We start from the raw sequence: 14,926 nt of genomic DNA, 5'->3' as shown, positions 1-14,926 counted from the left end.
TGCTTGCGTCTAGACAAAACATATTATTTTTGAGCTTCTTCCTCCTTGGATGGTAAAGAAAACTTCCTTGTTCTGTATATAAGGTACAAAAGCAGGGGCACTCGTCTTTGCTGAGGGAAAGGGATGTGAGGAGGAGCGCTGCTACGAGTGGTGGTCCGGGTGGGATGAGGGGAGAAATACGTCCTTAATTAGGACATTATTAATGATATTACCTGCAGCGATCCTCCAGCAGCAGAAACGATATGTGTATCTGTATGGTAACATGCACATTTGCACGAGGAACAGCAGATAAACTTCATCGATTGTTAAAAACTCCTGACTCGGTCTGAAACTAGCAATGACACTTGTGCTGCGCCGGAGCCTAAGATGGAGCCCTTTGCCTCTAAACGTTGAGGGGTGGAGTGGTGAAGCTTGAAGTACAGGCTGTACTGTGAATGTACCGTCTGCTTGTCAGTGCGCTGACAGCAAACACCAACCAGCTCAATAGCTGGAGGGCAAACAGCATCAGAACCAGGCAGACATCTCTACAGACCTCTACTGCAGAGATCATTTGTATGGTATGTTGTTCTGTAGCGTACAGTGGAGACAGTCTGAGGTAAACAGTGTTAGAAGTACGTAATGTTCCTTTAGTGTGCTGACGCTGTGAGACGGTTCACACATTAGACACAGCTGAAGAGGCCCGAAGGAAATATTTATGATGATTCCCAAAGGACAAGCTGCTGTCACCAACATGCAAATTACATTTGACACATAGACAACATAAACTGTCCAATCCAGTCATCTCCTGGGACTCACTAATCACTTCATATGAAATTAAACCCTGAAGACAAACAGAAATTTGGCTGCTTTAGATCACAAAGGTCTGTAAAAAAGAAAATATTTGTTTGCTGTGTTTAGTTAAAGAAAAGTGCAAGTCTCCAAATATTTTCTGAGCATATGCTGAAGGTAAATCAAAGTTAAGTTAAGTCAAACTGAAAGTGAGCACCTGAAGTGTGAGCAAACAACAGCACAGAGATCACAGTTGTGCAAAGTTTGTAAATACTAACGGGCAGTTTTTGGAATAATTTTCTGTCTCGTTGCCTCTTCCAAATATTTATGGCTGAACTGGACGCTTGTTTACAGCCTGTCAGATCGTCTCACTGCCCGAATGTTTCCACATCGTCAAACTTAATTTAAGCGACGTTGCAACGTTCCTAGATCTCAGAAACGTACTTGGTGAGTGCAAAGTTTTTATAACCCTTAGAAATATCAGCAAAACTTAGAGAAATAAGATCCGCGTTTATTTAAAAGCTTCGACACAGCGACGATCAGTCCAGGTACTTAGCACTTCTAAGGCTCATCAAGTTTGGTATTTACAGAGCAGTAGAAGTCGTTAAACCGATAACAGATTCCTCTATTTGCAACGAGGGCTTAAAAAATGTTTGCAGTGACCAAAACTGAAGAGAAAAATGCTATAAATTGCTGAATGTTAAAATGTGTTTTCCACTGTGGTCTGTTCTGCTGCTGAGGCAACTCTCGTCTTCGCTGGTGGTCAGCCTCCACAGCCACACACCGAGGTGCTGTGAGACGCAAAACAACGGCCCATGTGGCTGTTTGCTTACAACAACAACAAACAGACTGTGTCATCCTTCATTCCACACGATGCACTCTGCTGTGTAATGTCTCCCCATCTACCTCCCTGTGCTTTTCGCTTCCGCTGCATTAAAATTCACTCGCAAGCCAATGAGGTAATTTTGCAGCACTTCTTCAGCCGCCAGCTCATTGAATCATCAGTCAACACGCTGTGGAGCCAAGAGAGTTTTTAAATCACATTCTGGATCGCTTGGCCTCTTCTGCTGCCAGAAAAACAATACACAAGATTGATTGAGCCTCTTTTTTTTTTGCTGTGTGGGCCCGAGCTGCAGTCAAAGTACCAGAGTACGGCTGAACTGCTGTGCTGACGAGCACAACTGTCTGTCCACCACCTGTCTGTCTGTCTGTCTGTCTGTACCGTCGGTGGTAGAACTTCAACTTCAGCCACTCGTGAGATCTGCGTCCATTAACTGCATCGTCTCTGTGTTTTTGTGGGAGAGACGCTCCAGCACTAAGCCCAGCTGGGAGCTCGGTTTCAGCCCGACGAGGTGACAGATGTGATAGATCGTAGATGCATGTTACATTAAAGCGCGACGCGGCTCTCTGTGGGATGTGACAAAAGATGAATGTCAGCCCAAATGTGATTCAGCCGGAACACGAGTCCAGAGGGAAGCTGGGAGAGAGAAGGAAATGAAAAGAAGAAGATGATGAAATCCTGGTTTTACTTCCCTTTGTGTCAGAGAACAGAACATATGCATCGTATGTTTACATCACGTTCTGTCCATTAGTCGAATGTTTTGGCAGTTTTTGGCTCACTGATGTATGTCACTGTAACAAATCCTTTACATAATCTCTTTTTTTCGAGGGGAGTTGGATCATGAACTGAATTGCTATTACTCCCCCCGCTGAGCGCTTTGTTGAGGGCTCATCTCAGAGGCCATTATCATCTGGTTCAGCTAAAAAGCTGCTGGATTATTTCACTCCAGATGTTCTTTTAAACGCTGTTGTTCACTTTCTTCTTCCTTTCTTTTTTTGGGTCTTTAAAGAAGCAGTTCAACCAAAAATGAAAATTGAGTCATTATCTCCTCCTCACCGTGCAGATGGAAAGATAAAAGACAAAGCATTTCTGGAGCTTCACAGCAAAACAGCATTACAGCATTCTCCTAAACAACTGAAGAATAAGAAGAATAAAATGGCTCCATACAGTACATAAAGTCTCCAGAAGCCCTGAGATCCTAAATTGATTTTAAAAGGTGTTATTTACACCCCCTTTATTAAGCTTTCTGTAGCCGCTAAGCTAAAAGTTGAGTGCAGCTTGCTCGAACGCACATCAAGGGAGTGATTAACAACACTTTGGGATCTCAGGACTTCTGTACACATGGATCACGAGCTGTATGGAACCAATTTAACTTTGTTTACTTTTTTAAAAGTTGTTTTTTCCGTTTTAAAACAAGTTTCCAGCTACTTCAGTTGTTTAGGAGAATGCTGCAGCGCCGCTTTCCTGTGACTCTCCAGAAATGTTGTGGGCTTCAAAACCTCCCCTGACTTTCCATCAGCGTGGGGGGGGGAGGAGATGATGACTGGATTTTCAGCTTTGGGTGAACTGTTCCTTTAAAGCAGTCCGGTTTTGACCTTGAGGGAGACCGGTGCGTAGTCAATATGTGTTTGTCCTATTTGTAATTGTATACAGTAGGTGTGTCAGTAAAGGCTACACAGTAAGCTGCACTTTCCATCCAGGGCTTATTAAAAGAAGGAAGCCGAGCTGTACTGACCTGTTGGACCTTTGGCCGCACACAGAATCACAGCAGGGTGTTGTCGGCGTTGCTTGTGACCACATGAAGCTGTGATGTAACGTTGCACTACACTGTGACACTATGTATCATCTACACAGGGTGTGGAAAGAGCGTGTTGTCATGACTGCAATTCATAATGACACTGCAGTAACTGGTTATGATAGTTTCACAGGGTTCTCATTTTCATCTCAGGCTGTGGGAATCGTCACAATGTGAGCCGGAGATGGATATGAATATCCAACCAGCTCACAAAGTTCACGTTGATCAGCTTCTGTCAGAAAGCTTAAAATGAAAAGCTGCTTCCATTATACTTCAGTGTGAAATCAAGGTTTTAAAAATGAGTTGAGGCAAAACTGTCACTGCTGCGTAGAGCTACGGATATTATTCATTTAAAAAATATTGATTAGTAGATCAACAGATGGCAACCGATTTTAAGTCATCTTTCAAGAGCAAAATGCCCCAAAAATGTCGCCCTTCAAGCCTCTGAAATGTGAGAATTAAATGCTCTTGTGTTGCATGAAAGTACATTTGATATTTCTGGTTTTTAGACTGGAGACATTTTATTGAGTGTTTTTCATTGTTTTCTGATGCTTTACTGAGAAAATAAGCAATCATTTCCAGTCAATGCTGTGCTACAGTGCAAATCTTGACAGGCAGAATAACAGTTGCTACGACGGCTGCTGTAGCTGATCACAGCCGTTGTAGACGACGCTCGTGGTTCCTCTAACCGCACCACAGCGCGTTTCTGAACCGCTCCAGATGCAATTTTCCGTCTCTGGGACGTCGATTTTTGACGGGGGCGGACAGAAGCAGCATCAAACTGCAAAGAGCGGCTCGAGCCAGGCAGGAAGTCAGACACAGGAATGGAAAAGAGCATCCTGTCAAAATAAACCGCCTTGTCCAGACAACAAAGTCTGCAATATCAACAATAAGTACAACTGAAGTAGATTAAAAGGAAAACCATTTTACTACGTAGCCTACTCACCCACGATGGAAGCACAACAATCAAGGAAAGATGATGAAATAAACACAATCTGAGCAAGTCAACAGTATCAGGCAGACATGACGCTGAACAAAACCACGAGGTCTTAGAGATGTTAAAAGTTAGTCAGCATCACTGTGCAGTTAATCTGTGAGTGAAGGTGAACTCAGTGGAGGAACCAACCTCTTTACTCCACTGTTTCAATCCTAAAGTCCAGAATCACTCTATTGTCACATATTGTTACGAAACAGTGTCAGTGTTTCAATGGAGCTGGTTATCTGTAGGTCACAATAAACAAAGAAGAAGATTAGAAGGATCAAGACTTATTTACCGATAATGAATCATTACAAATGATCTTGATTGGTGCCACTTCAGTGGATTAGCCTGAACATCCAGGTAGATGTTTTACCGCAGCGTGCATCAGCTGTTATCAGTTCTGTGGAGTTGTAGAGTTTATATCTCAGAACCATCTGTCACACAGGTGGGTGTGTTTACTGTCTCTTCCTCTGGTGGAGCTGAACACACACACACACACACACACACACACACTAGATATGCATTGTAAATGTGTGTCTGTCTTCTCTGCTTTTGTAGACCTGGGAGATGTTTGCATGTGGATTTGTTGAGCAGCATGAGCAGGGTTTGAAATGTAATGGAGGAGTGTTTACTTCAGTGTGTCGGCGCTTAGAAAAGTCTTGTAAAGCTGACTGTGTGTGTGTGTGTGTGTGTGTGTGTGTGTGTGTGTGTGTGTGTGTGTGTGTGTGTGTGTGTGTGTGGTGACAGCTGGGACACATCACAGACACACACACACACACACACACACACACATACACATATACACACTCTTCATTTTCAGACCAGCAGATTCAGTAAGTTCCTGTCTTGTCTGCCCCCTGCTGGTTAAGTACGGAGCTGCAGCAGACTGACAGGCTTTAACAATGGATTCAAATGTATTCAGTGTGCTGCAGCGCTCAGCATGTTCCCAACCACGCTGAGCTTCACCCCCCAGAGACATGCTGCACCATCATTAGCTGCACACACTCGGCTGTAGCATCTCAAGCTGTCAATAAAGATTAACGCAGTAATGCACAACATCAGTGTGATGTTGGACCGGTGGAGATGTCTTCTCTGCTCTGGTAAATGAGATGAGGGTGGGGATTTTTAGAGGAAGCCTGAATTTGACGACAGCAGCACATGAAAAGACATTTTTTCCTTTTCGTCAATTAATCGTTTAATCAGCCGAAAGACGTTTTTGATAATCGAGTAGTCCTTTCAGTCATTTTTCAAGCAAAAATGTGAGAATTTGCCGCTTGTCTTTGTCATTTATGACAGAAATTGATGAGTCTTAAGGTTTTGCGCTGTTGTTTGGACAAAATAATGTCAACCACACAATTAATCGTGGATTTAAAAGGCAGGTTAAACGATAACTGCAGCCCGTGATTCTGAATTTTTGGGGGTTTTATATGTCAATGTGATGCACAAGTCGGCAGTTCACTGATCACATCATTTTCTTCAGGATGAGTTAATGGATACAGGTTGCACATGAGTGTGTGTCTGTTTGGGTGTGTTTCAATGTGTTTTAGTCATTTTGAGCAGAGCGGTCGGTTCAGGTCTTTTCAGGAGCAACGGAAGCTTTCACTAAAGAGCTTTCATGTGTGTGTGTGTGTGTGTGTGTGTGTGTGTGTGTGTGTGTGTGTGTGTGTGTGTGTGTGTGTGTGTGTGTGTGTGTGTGTGTGTGTGTGTGTGTGTGTGTGTGTGTGTGTGTGTGTGTTTGTGTGTTTTAACATAGGTCGTCCAGATGTTTCTGGAAAAGTCTCGTCAAGGGCTGGTCCACCGGCGAGAGAGGATATGAGCCCAGGCAGGCTTTGTTTCCAAGGCAACAGCAGATGTTTCCAAAATCGTTTTGAATGAGAATCCCACACACGGACCTTCAGTGTGTGTGTGTGTGTGTTGGCCGCTCTGTATTTTCTCAGCTCGGGGATGTTGAGGAAGTCCAGAGGAACTTTTCCTTTATTTCTCCGACTAACTGAATTATAAACCCGACTCTCCGCTCGGCCTGCAGCTGCGTGCCGACGAAGGCTTTTACACGGCTCAAAGTGTCGGTTAATGACAGAGAGCCTCTCACACTGTTAACTGCTCCTGAGGAAAACAGGTGTGTTTATGTGTGGGTTTCTGTTCAGACATGTGTGTGTGAGCGCGTGCGTGTGTGTCTGTGTGTGTGTGTGTGTGTGTGTTTGTGTGTTGCGGCCATGCGAGAGGGAGATGTGGTGTCAGCGAGTGGTTAGCGTTGTGTTTTATGACTTTATTTTGGCTCTCAGCCCGCTGTCTCACAGGGACCCCACACTGTCTGACTGCTGCTCCTCTCATTATCTGGTTTTTACTTAAAACCAGGTTCAGGAGATAAAGCATACCTTATGATATACAGTTTTAGGAGGGTGTTTTTCTTTTAGCTTTTTCCTTTTTTCTATTCAATTCAATTTTTCTCATGAAATAATACTTGACATATTGTTTAGACGTTGAAAAGCTGAATATTTGTTAGAAAACTATGACAGACAAACATACTACAGCAAATGAACATATTATAAAAAAGAAACATTACAACAAGACAAATTAGCTTTCAGCTCCATGAGTCCTCTCCTAGTAGGACTGGTGGTTTTTCTTCATCTAACAGATGAAGAAAACCTTTTGCTATTAAATATTTACATGTGTCTCTGACATGTTTATATTTGTCACACTCGGTGAGGAAGTGTAGCTCAGTTTCAGGGTCACACGGTGCAGCGACAGCAGTCTTTGCTCTGCAGGTAGCCAGGTTTTCCTGTGCCTCACTATGCTCGCACAATCTGTGGCTTTAGAGCCAGATAGCACCGCATTTCACTCTGTGCTTTTGTTGGTATTTGCTAATAGGTGATATAATTTAGTTTGAACTGTTTTATAGTGATCTTGACTCTGATTGGTGATGTGTTCAGTTCCTGAGGTTTGTTAAAACATGTCGGCATGTGAGAGTAGAATAGGCAAAAATGTCATCGGCATATGAAAAATTAATAAAATCCTGAAAATTAGACTGTAGCAAGAAGGTGTCAGTTAAATTTTTACATTAAAAGTAAATTATGACAGTTGTTATCGTTGGACTCCACCACAGTTGTCCCTTGCTGCAGATTCGGTTTATAGTTTTCTTGGACAGAAGCTCTGGGTGTAGTCGAGTAGTTTAGCGACCCGTCCGAAAAAATCGTTGGAATCTGGAATCTGTTTTCAATACCCAACCCGCAACCTCCCCCCTTATGGCTGTGCAGGATGAAAACATGTGTGAAGGAAGTCTTATCAGCTCACCTGCAGAACATCTCCAACCTTCTACCAGCTATTTGACTCATTGTGACTCAAGAGTCAAGATGAGTCGAGAAAGTCTGTTGTCTGTGTCAGTCCGTGACCTTGATGAGGGATCATTTGTTACCTGACTCACAGTCTAATGATCTCTTGTTCTTTTCTCTCCTTGTCGTTTCAGAAGGAGTTTGCGGCTCCTCCTCCTCTCCTCTTCAGGAAGCTGAGTAACCCCGACCTGTCGCCTGCAGCCACCGCTGCCACCAAGTCCAAACTGCACCGACAGCTGAGTCAGGATGAAAACTGGGCCCGACGCAGCAGCATGGCCATGACCGGTAACACACATATACACCTGGCTCTGTCAAAAGCTCTCAGTTTTCATCTTCAAGTGAATACGCTGGTGTTTAAAATGTTATATGGCCTGAGATGTTAGTTGGCCCGGTGTTACCTGAGGTCATCCTGTCGTTCGTGATCACTTGTGTCCCTAATCCTGTGCCAGTCTGCCATGTCTGTAATCTGTAAAGTGACAAGTCAACCGCAGATGAACTGCCATATTTGACCAAGCAGAGGTCATGTGATGATTTTAATCCCAGGGCTTGTCCTAACGTTGCATCAGGCATCACATTTATTTTTTTCACTTGCCCGATTGGACGACTGTGCCCTGGGCGAGCGTTAACGCTGAGCCCTCAATCTCACGTCAAACAGCAGCTCAGACATTTCTATTTGTTTTTCACAAAGGCTGGTTTGTTCTCTGTTTCGTTTGTCTTCTGCGATTAGCACATTGACAGCTGCAGTGGTCATGATTATTGTGAGCTGTGATTGACTTTAAGCCAGTTTGAATCTCATCCAGTTACTCAGGGTGGAGAACATTAATATCTTAATCAGGTCTGCACTATGAATCGCAGCACAGAACGGTCCTCAGTGGATTCAGGTCCAGTGTGAACAGAACAGGGTGACTGATGAGCCAGTTGGTTTGGTTTGAGGTGAGTCTATCTCTGTCTCCTCTCCTCCTCACAGGTAAGCAGCTGCTGCCTCTGTCCAGCAGTCTGCACGCCGGGGTGAGTCAGCTGGCCTGGCAGGGGCCCTCTGGAGGATTCGGAGGACTCGGGGCCACAGGAGGAATGTCTGCAGGAGGAGGGGAGGTGAACAACCTGGTCCGCATGAGGAGCCAGGCCTTGGGACAGTCTGCTCCGTCCCTCACCGGACTGGTCAGTACACAAAACCAACACACACAGAGCATGCAAAGATGAGCCAAAGACGGTGTTTTTCCATTAATTCATTGATTCATATAGAGTATAGATTCCCCTGTAAAGAATAGTTCAGACCCTACTGACAAAAGGCGTAACATAGATTGCATTGTAGATGTAAGAAAAAGTCCTGGACATCACCTTTCTTTAGGACTGAACTTGTTCTGCAGGATCTGACAGAAATCAGTCCTGAATGAGCCTCTGGTCATTTATAGATGTAAAGACAGTCGTCAGTGTTTGCAGAGTCAGAGCGAGTCAGTCTGGCTCCATATGGATCCTGTCTGTCTGGAGCTCTGCCAGCTGAATGCAGAGAGGCAGACTGAGGATGACTCAGTGTTTTACAGCCGCACACGCACACACACGCACGCACACACACACACACACACACACACACACACACACACACACACACACACACACACACACACACACACACACAGGGGCACTTAACATCCACAGAAACACTTGTTTGCTCTCTGCTGAGAGGAGCAAATGAAGCAGAAGTGACAGTGTGTGTGTGCAGTTGTGTGTGTGCAGTTGTGTGTTTGTGTGTGTGTGTGTGTGTGTGTGTGTGTGTGTGTGTGTGTGTGTGTGTGTGTGTGTGTGTGTGTGTGTGTGTGTGTGTGTGTGTGTGTGTGTGTGTGTGTGATGGGTCAAGATGCAGCGCAGTGCAGTGCTGACCCCATCTGACTGAAGCCTGGATGAAGGCAGCTCTGCAGTGGGAGTGCAGGTTTGTGAGCCACTGGGCTGTTTTTGTGTGTCTGCTCCACTCTGACCCCTGCTGGTGGTAGAGGGGACTACTAGAGGAGTATGATCTTACCTTTACATGTTTAGTTTCTTGCTGTCTTTCTGTCTTTCTTTCTGTTTTTTTTTCGTCCTTTCTGAATTTACAGAATAGATTTAAGCTGTATGTGTATTTAAAGTGGCAACAGGCAACCTTTCTGAGCAGGTTAATGGATCCTGAAAATACTAATATAGGTCACCCTTGGCTAAGACATGTCATATGTTACAAGCCTGTAAATAAACAGTCAGAAATGTTCACTTTGCAGAGGATTGAACATCCATTTTAAAACACACGCATGATGTAGTAGACGTATGTTAGATTCTAGTTTGGTTAGGGAACATGTAATATTAAGAATCAGTATAACATGATGAAATGTATTTGTAAAGATAATGAGATAACTTGTAAATGGCAATTAAAAGTATTGCCACAAGAATACTTTATATAAATCAGGCTTACAGTGAGGAATACAAACTATAATCTCCGTTTCCTGACAGTTTCGGTGCAGAGCCACCAGCAGATGGCATCAGAGTGTAATGTGAAGAACAGCATCAGTATCTGTGTCTCATGTTGTATTACATGGTAACTGTGTGTACTGTGTCTGTATGATAACCACAGCTGATGTCACACACTTTGAAATGTTCCTCGTGGCGACTCTGGCTGAGCTTCTGCCGTCTTCCAGCCTGCACAGCTCGTAAACTGTAAGAGAAAGCTCATAAAAATGAGCAACGCGTCAAACAGATCTCGACAGTGTGTAGATCCCGTGTCAGGGATAAAGATCCATCTCGGTCAGAGTGTCTGTGGTCAGGCTGGTTAGAGGACCACCGTCTGCGGTGAGTGTGAGCTGGACAAGAATCCATTAGGCTAAAATGAATCGTTTATTTTGGCTGCTTTGAATGACTTCATAATTATCTTTTTTTCTTCCCTCTCTGACTCTCTCTCGGTGGATGCAGCCAATAGGAAATTGCAGCCTGGGTTTAAAACGGAAAATGTGATCTGCAGAGTTATTCCAGTCGAGCAAATAATCGCAGGTTATTATATTTCTCAAGGGCAGGCTTATTAATGTTTTCCTTTTTCTTGGCAGAGTCTCCTCTTCTCTCCTCACACTGTTTCTCTCTGTCTCTGTGACCCTGCTTCACTCACTTACTCTCACTCCGTTTCTTAGTAAACAGCAGCTCATGCACATCATCTTTCACTGCAGTGTTGCTCCTCACGGTCACGCCTGTCAGAGTTTTTATATTACGGGGCTTAAAGCTCCATCTCGTGGTTTGTATTGACTTATATTAGGATTTAGGAAGACCACCTGAGCCCCTCCGGCTCACTTGTCATGTTTTCGCCCTTCCTTCTTCTTCTAACCTTTTGTGTCATATTTTGAGAAACACATTACTGTATTTAGTTTATTTCCGTACTATCTGTTTTCTTTTCTTTCTTTTCTTCTTGGACTTTCTTTGCTTTTGTCTCCAGTGTGAATGGGTTCAATCTGCACTCACGTCTGCATCAAATGACTCCGCAGTAGTCACAGGTGTTCATCGGCTCCGGCTCTGATTGGCTGTGATGAAAACAGACACCTTGGCGGACACGCTAATTTTTTTTACTTTGACACGCTCTCAAGTGAAGGGATGCTGGCTTGTAAATACTTTTCCATCTGTCTCTGTTCAGTTGGTGCTGAGTTTGAAAGAGAGACTGGCTTCCATGTCCGTATAAATCTTTAAAAGTATAAATCTTTCATCATCAGCTCCAGAAAAACGATGTGTCTGATTCAGAAAGTTATTGATCGAGACTTTTTTGAACAAGTCTTCTGGATGTAGTCTGCTGACGTATGACCTGCTGCTTTCTACTGTTCCCTGTTTTTTTTACGGTGCGTTCATGAAGACGAACGTGACGAGATACTTCTGTACCTCTTGTCAGACAGCAGGTGAACAGGCTTTGGTTTCGAATCCTTTCTAATCACATTAGATTGCCTGTGTGTAGCTGATGTTGTGGTTTAGTCCTGAGTGTGTTCAGGTATCAGGTGAAACAACCTGTCAGATTGTTGTTGAGTCTCTTTATCAGGACTGAAACTAAAAAGTGAAACATAAATTGTACTTCTACAGTGCTGAACAGTAAATGTAGATATATTTACCTGTCCTCAGCCGACATGACATCACTTATAAAATCTCGTTAATGCGGCAGCAGAAAGAGGATTAAGGTTCAAGAATTTATTCCCTCTGTGTGGTGGATTAACGTGTGCAGAGACACCCGGGATGTTAATGGACAGGAAGCGTCCTCCCTCAGGGTCCGTCTGTGTTTTTATTTGTTGGCACCTGTGTTGTTAATGTGTCCCAGTACGTGTGTGTGTGTGTGTTATTAAGTGAAATGAATGGTGTGTGTGTGTGTGTTGGGGGGAACATTTGTGGACGCCCAGATGGTGTTTACCTCTTGACTAATGGACGAGGGTCTGCTCGCTCCTGCTTCCTCGCTCTCTCTGACACACTTCTGTTTAAGTGCATGTGTGTGTTCCCTGGCTAACAACTGAGTACTGCCTGGTAGCCCCTCCAGGTGCTGTGTGTGTGTCTCTGTGTGTGTGTTTCCAGTAAAATTACCCTGAATGCTCAGACACACACACACACACACACACACACACACACACACACACACACACAGTATTTATAAGAAGAAAGAAAATGAGTGTCTTTGAAAGCTCCTTTCTCTTTCTTTCACAGAGCAGCTGAGGAGGTGAAGCTTTGCAATAACACACAATCAGATTAGCATAGCATTAGCATTTGTTTCGGAGGGGGAAAAGAAATGGAGTAGTTTGCTGGAAGGGGGAATACGCTTCTGAAGATGAAAGCAGAGTGCTGCTGTATTGTTGCAGCTCGTGCTTTTTTCTGAAGGCACATCATCATTAAACGCAGGGAGGAAGAAACACACATGAGAGTTTGAAACAAGCAGATCAAAACCAGACTCAGGTGAACAAAACAAGCTCTCACCTTGTTTATCTGTTTACTTACCACTTAAAATGACCCTCGTTCATTCACGGTTTTCGTTGGTTTTTGTCCACACTTCCTGTCTAGAGACTGAGAGAAAGCAGCAGCTGCTTTAAACCGTGTTTTTACGTTAACAGAATAGTTTTATATTTTGAAAAATACTGCTTTCAGCTTCTTTTTGGAGTGACATCTTTGTATTTCTTGGAGATATTCTCATGGTTCTCTTTATTTTTCTCTTTATTCTGAGAGTTGAACTTAAGATAAATTACCACACCGAAGCAAAGTGGATGAATATTTCTCCTTTATTTTGTTTTTATTTACAGTTTTTGTCAACTGTTGCTTTTGGACACGTTTTATTTAGTGTTTCACAAAGTAAAACAGTATAAATTGTGTTGTCCTTTAAGGTCAATTTGTTTATTTAGTTTAAGCAGAAAAAATCAGTGAAGATCTTTCTCTCCTGATTAACATTTCTTCACCAAAACTACAGACTGCTCCTTTAAGACATTGTATATTTAACATGTCCGCTGCAGACGTACGGCGTGCAGGCAGCTCTTGGTGAAGTACACCTGCTGTCTGCAGACGTCAGGCCTCGGCCTCGATGACCTCATCATCCACGGTGGTGTGTCGGAGCTGTGGGGGAACAGGCTGACGTAGCTGCCGTTTAAATATACATGAGAACATGTTGAATAATAGACAATCACAGAGATGGTTCAGCAGCTCGTCAGCCTTTGATATCAGAACATTTTTCTACAGGATGAAACCAAACTGAAACGAGTCAGTCTTGTCGTACGTGTGTTTGTTGTTGACGGTCGGGAGATGAGATGATACTTTGTGTCATAAATGTTCTCACTTGTTTCCAGTAAGATAATTTAAGGCAGGTTTGATATTTGAGTGAAATCAGACAGGTGAACATAAGGAGTGTGTGCAGGAGAGTATGTGGCCGAAAATGGAAAGAAAACAGATTATTTTTCAAACCCAGATTTTGGTCAGACCTCAGACCTCCATTGTCGACTGTGTAAGGCAGATTTGCAAACCTCCGAGTCGTTGTCTCTTCCTTCTTCTGTCCTCAGAAACTGTAATAAACATCCACACCAGCAACATTATGTTTGGCTCTCGAACAGTACTCGAGTTTTGGGGCCGATGTCAATACAGATATTAGGAAGTAAAAAATTACAATATCAATATATCGGCCGGTATAAACATGTTTTTTTGGCAGTAATGCCTTAAATGTGGTCATCAAACACATCAAACACACCAAAGACAAAGAGACATAGCAGGCAGGATATTTTACAGTTTCATAGTTTCATATCGGTGTATATCGCTCTATTCTCTAGTCTGCACTGTGTTTCTCCACTCGTGTCATGAGCACAACGACACACTTCTTCTTGTTCCTCTTGTTTTTCTTTGTGTTGATTGACAGATCACAAACAAACTTTAAAGGCACTCACTGCCACCTACTGTGTCGGAGTGTGTAGATGCTGCGCTGTCAAGTCAATTCATAATTCATTGGAAACGATACATATCGTGCATCACAGTTGCCTCCTGGTAGTTTGTGTTACATACAGTAAATACTGATGCTTACAATTGAGAAATCAAATCATCTCTAGCAGCTGCAGTGCGAAGACAGTTTGTTCCCTGAGAAACAAATGAAACCAGTAAACATGTTTTTTCTCTCTGACTGCAGCAGAAGTGCAGACACTGTGTGATGACTCATGTTGAAGGTTGGACTCTCTCGGAGGAGAAGGTGAACACAAAGAGCAGGGTGTGTGTGATTGTGTGTCTCACACAGCTTATCTCCCCTCCATGCATATCTACATGATGTCTCTCCTGCTTCTTTTCACATTCACTTGACTCACACAGACACACGCACGCACACACACACACACACACACACAGACAGACACACACACACACCTCTTCATCTTGCCGCAGGCTGTCAGTTGTCCTTGTCATGAGCATGATTCATAGGTAAAGGAGGAAACTGTTCCTGTTCTGACTTCACCTGCTGAGAAATGGCAGGACATACATGCCCTCCTCCTCTCAACACCCACCTACAGTGTATATATATATATACACACACATACATATAGGACAGGTGCACAAACACACATTTACTTTACATCCTGCTGGCTGGATTTTTTCCTGTGACGCTGAAAGAAAAACATCTCTTTGTTGTTAACATCACGTGCTGCATCAGTAGGTAAGAATACATCTGATGTACTGAGATGTTTGAGCAGAAAACTCTTCTTTTTTTTCTAAACGATCGGCTT

The 14,926-nt window shown here is 43.4% G+C and overlaps 1 protein-coding gene across 5 annotated transcripts in view; it reads left to right on the top strand.

The window, feature by feature from the left end:
• Window positions 1-14,926, top strand: part of mast2 (microtubule associated serine/threonine kinase 2) — a 165,279-nt gene that overhangs the window by 27,428 nt on the left and 122,925 nt on the right. For 4 of the 5 annotated variants that reach the window (XM_084356122.1, XM_084356121.1, XM_084356120.1 and 1 more), the window contains exons 2-3: window positions 7,847-7,997; window positions 8,680-8,870. In XM_084356122.1, the coding sequence (XP_084212248.1) occupies window positions 7,847-7,997; window positions 8,680-8,870 (342 nt within the window). The remainder of the gene's footprint in view (window positions 1-7,846; window positions 7,998-8,679; window positions 8,871-14,926) is intronic. The other variant, XM_084356119.1, reaches the window with a different exon arrangement.

This window comes from Pagrus pagrus (assembly GCF_965226575.1).
Source record: "Pagrus pagrus genome assembly, chromosome: 6".
Classification (NCBI taxonomy): Eukaryota; Metazoa; Chordata; class Actinopteri; order Spariformes; family Sparidae; genus Pagrus; species Pagrus pagrus.
Note: the sequence above shows the minus strand (reverse complement) of the source record. Positions and strands in the feature narration are given on the sequence as shown.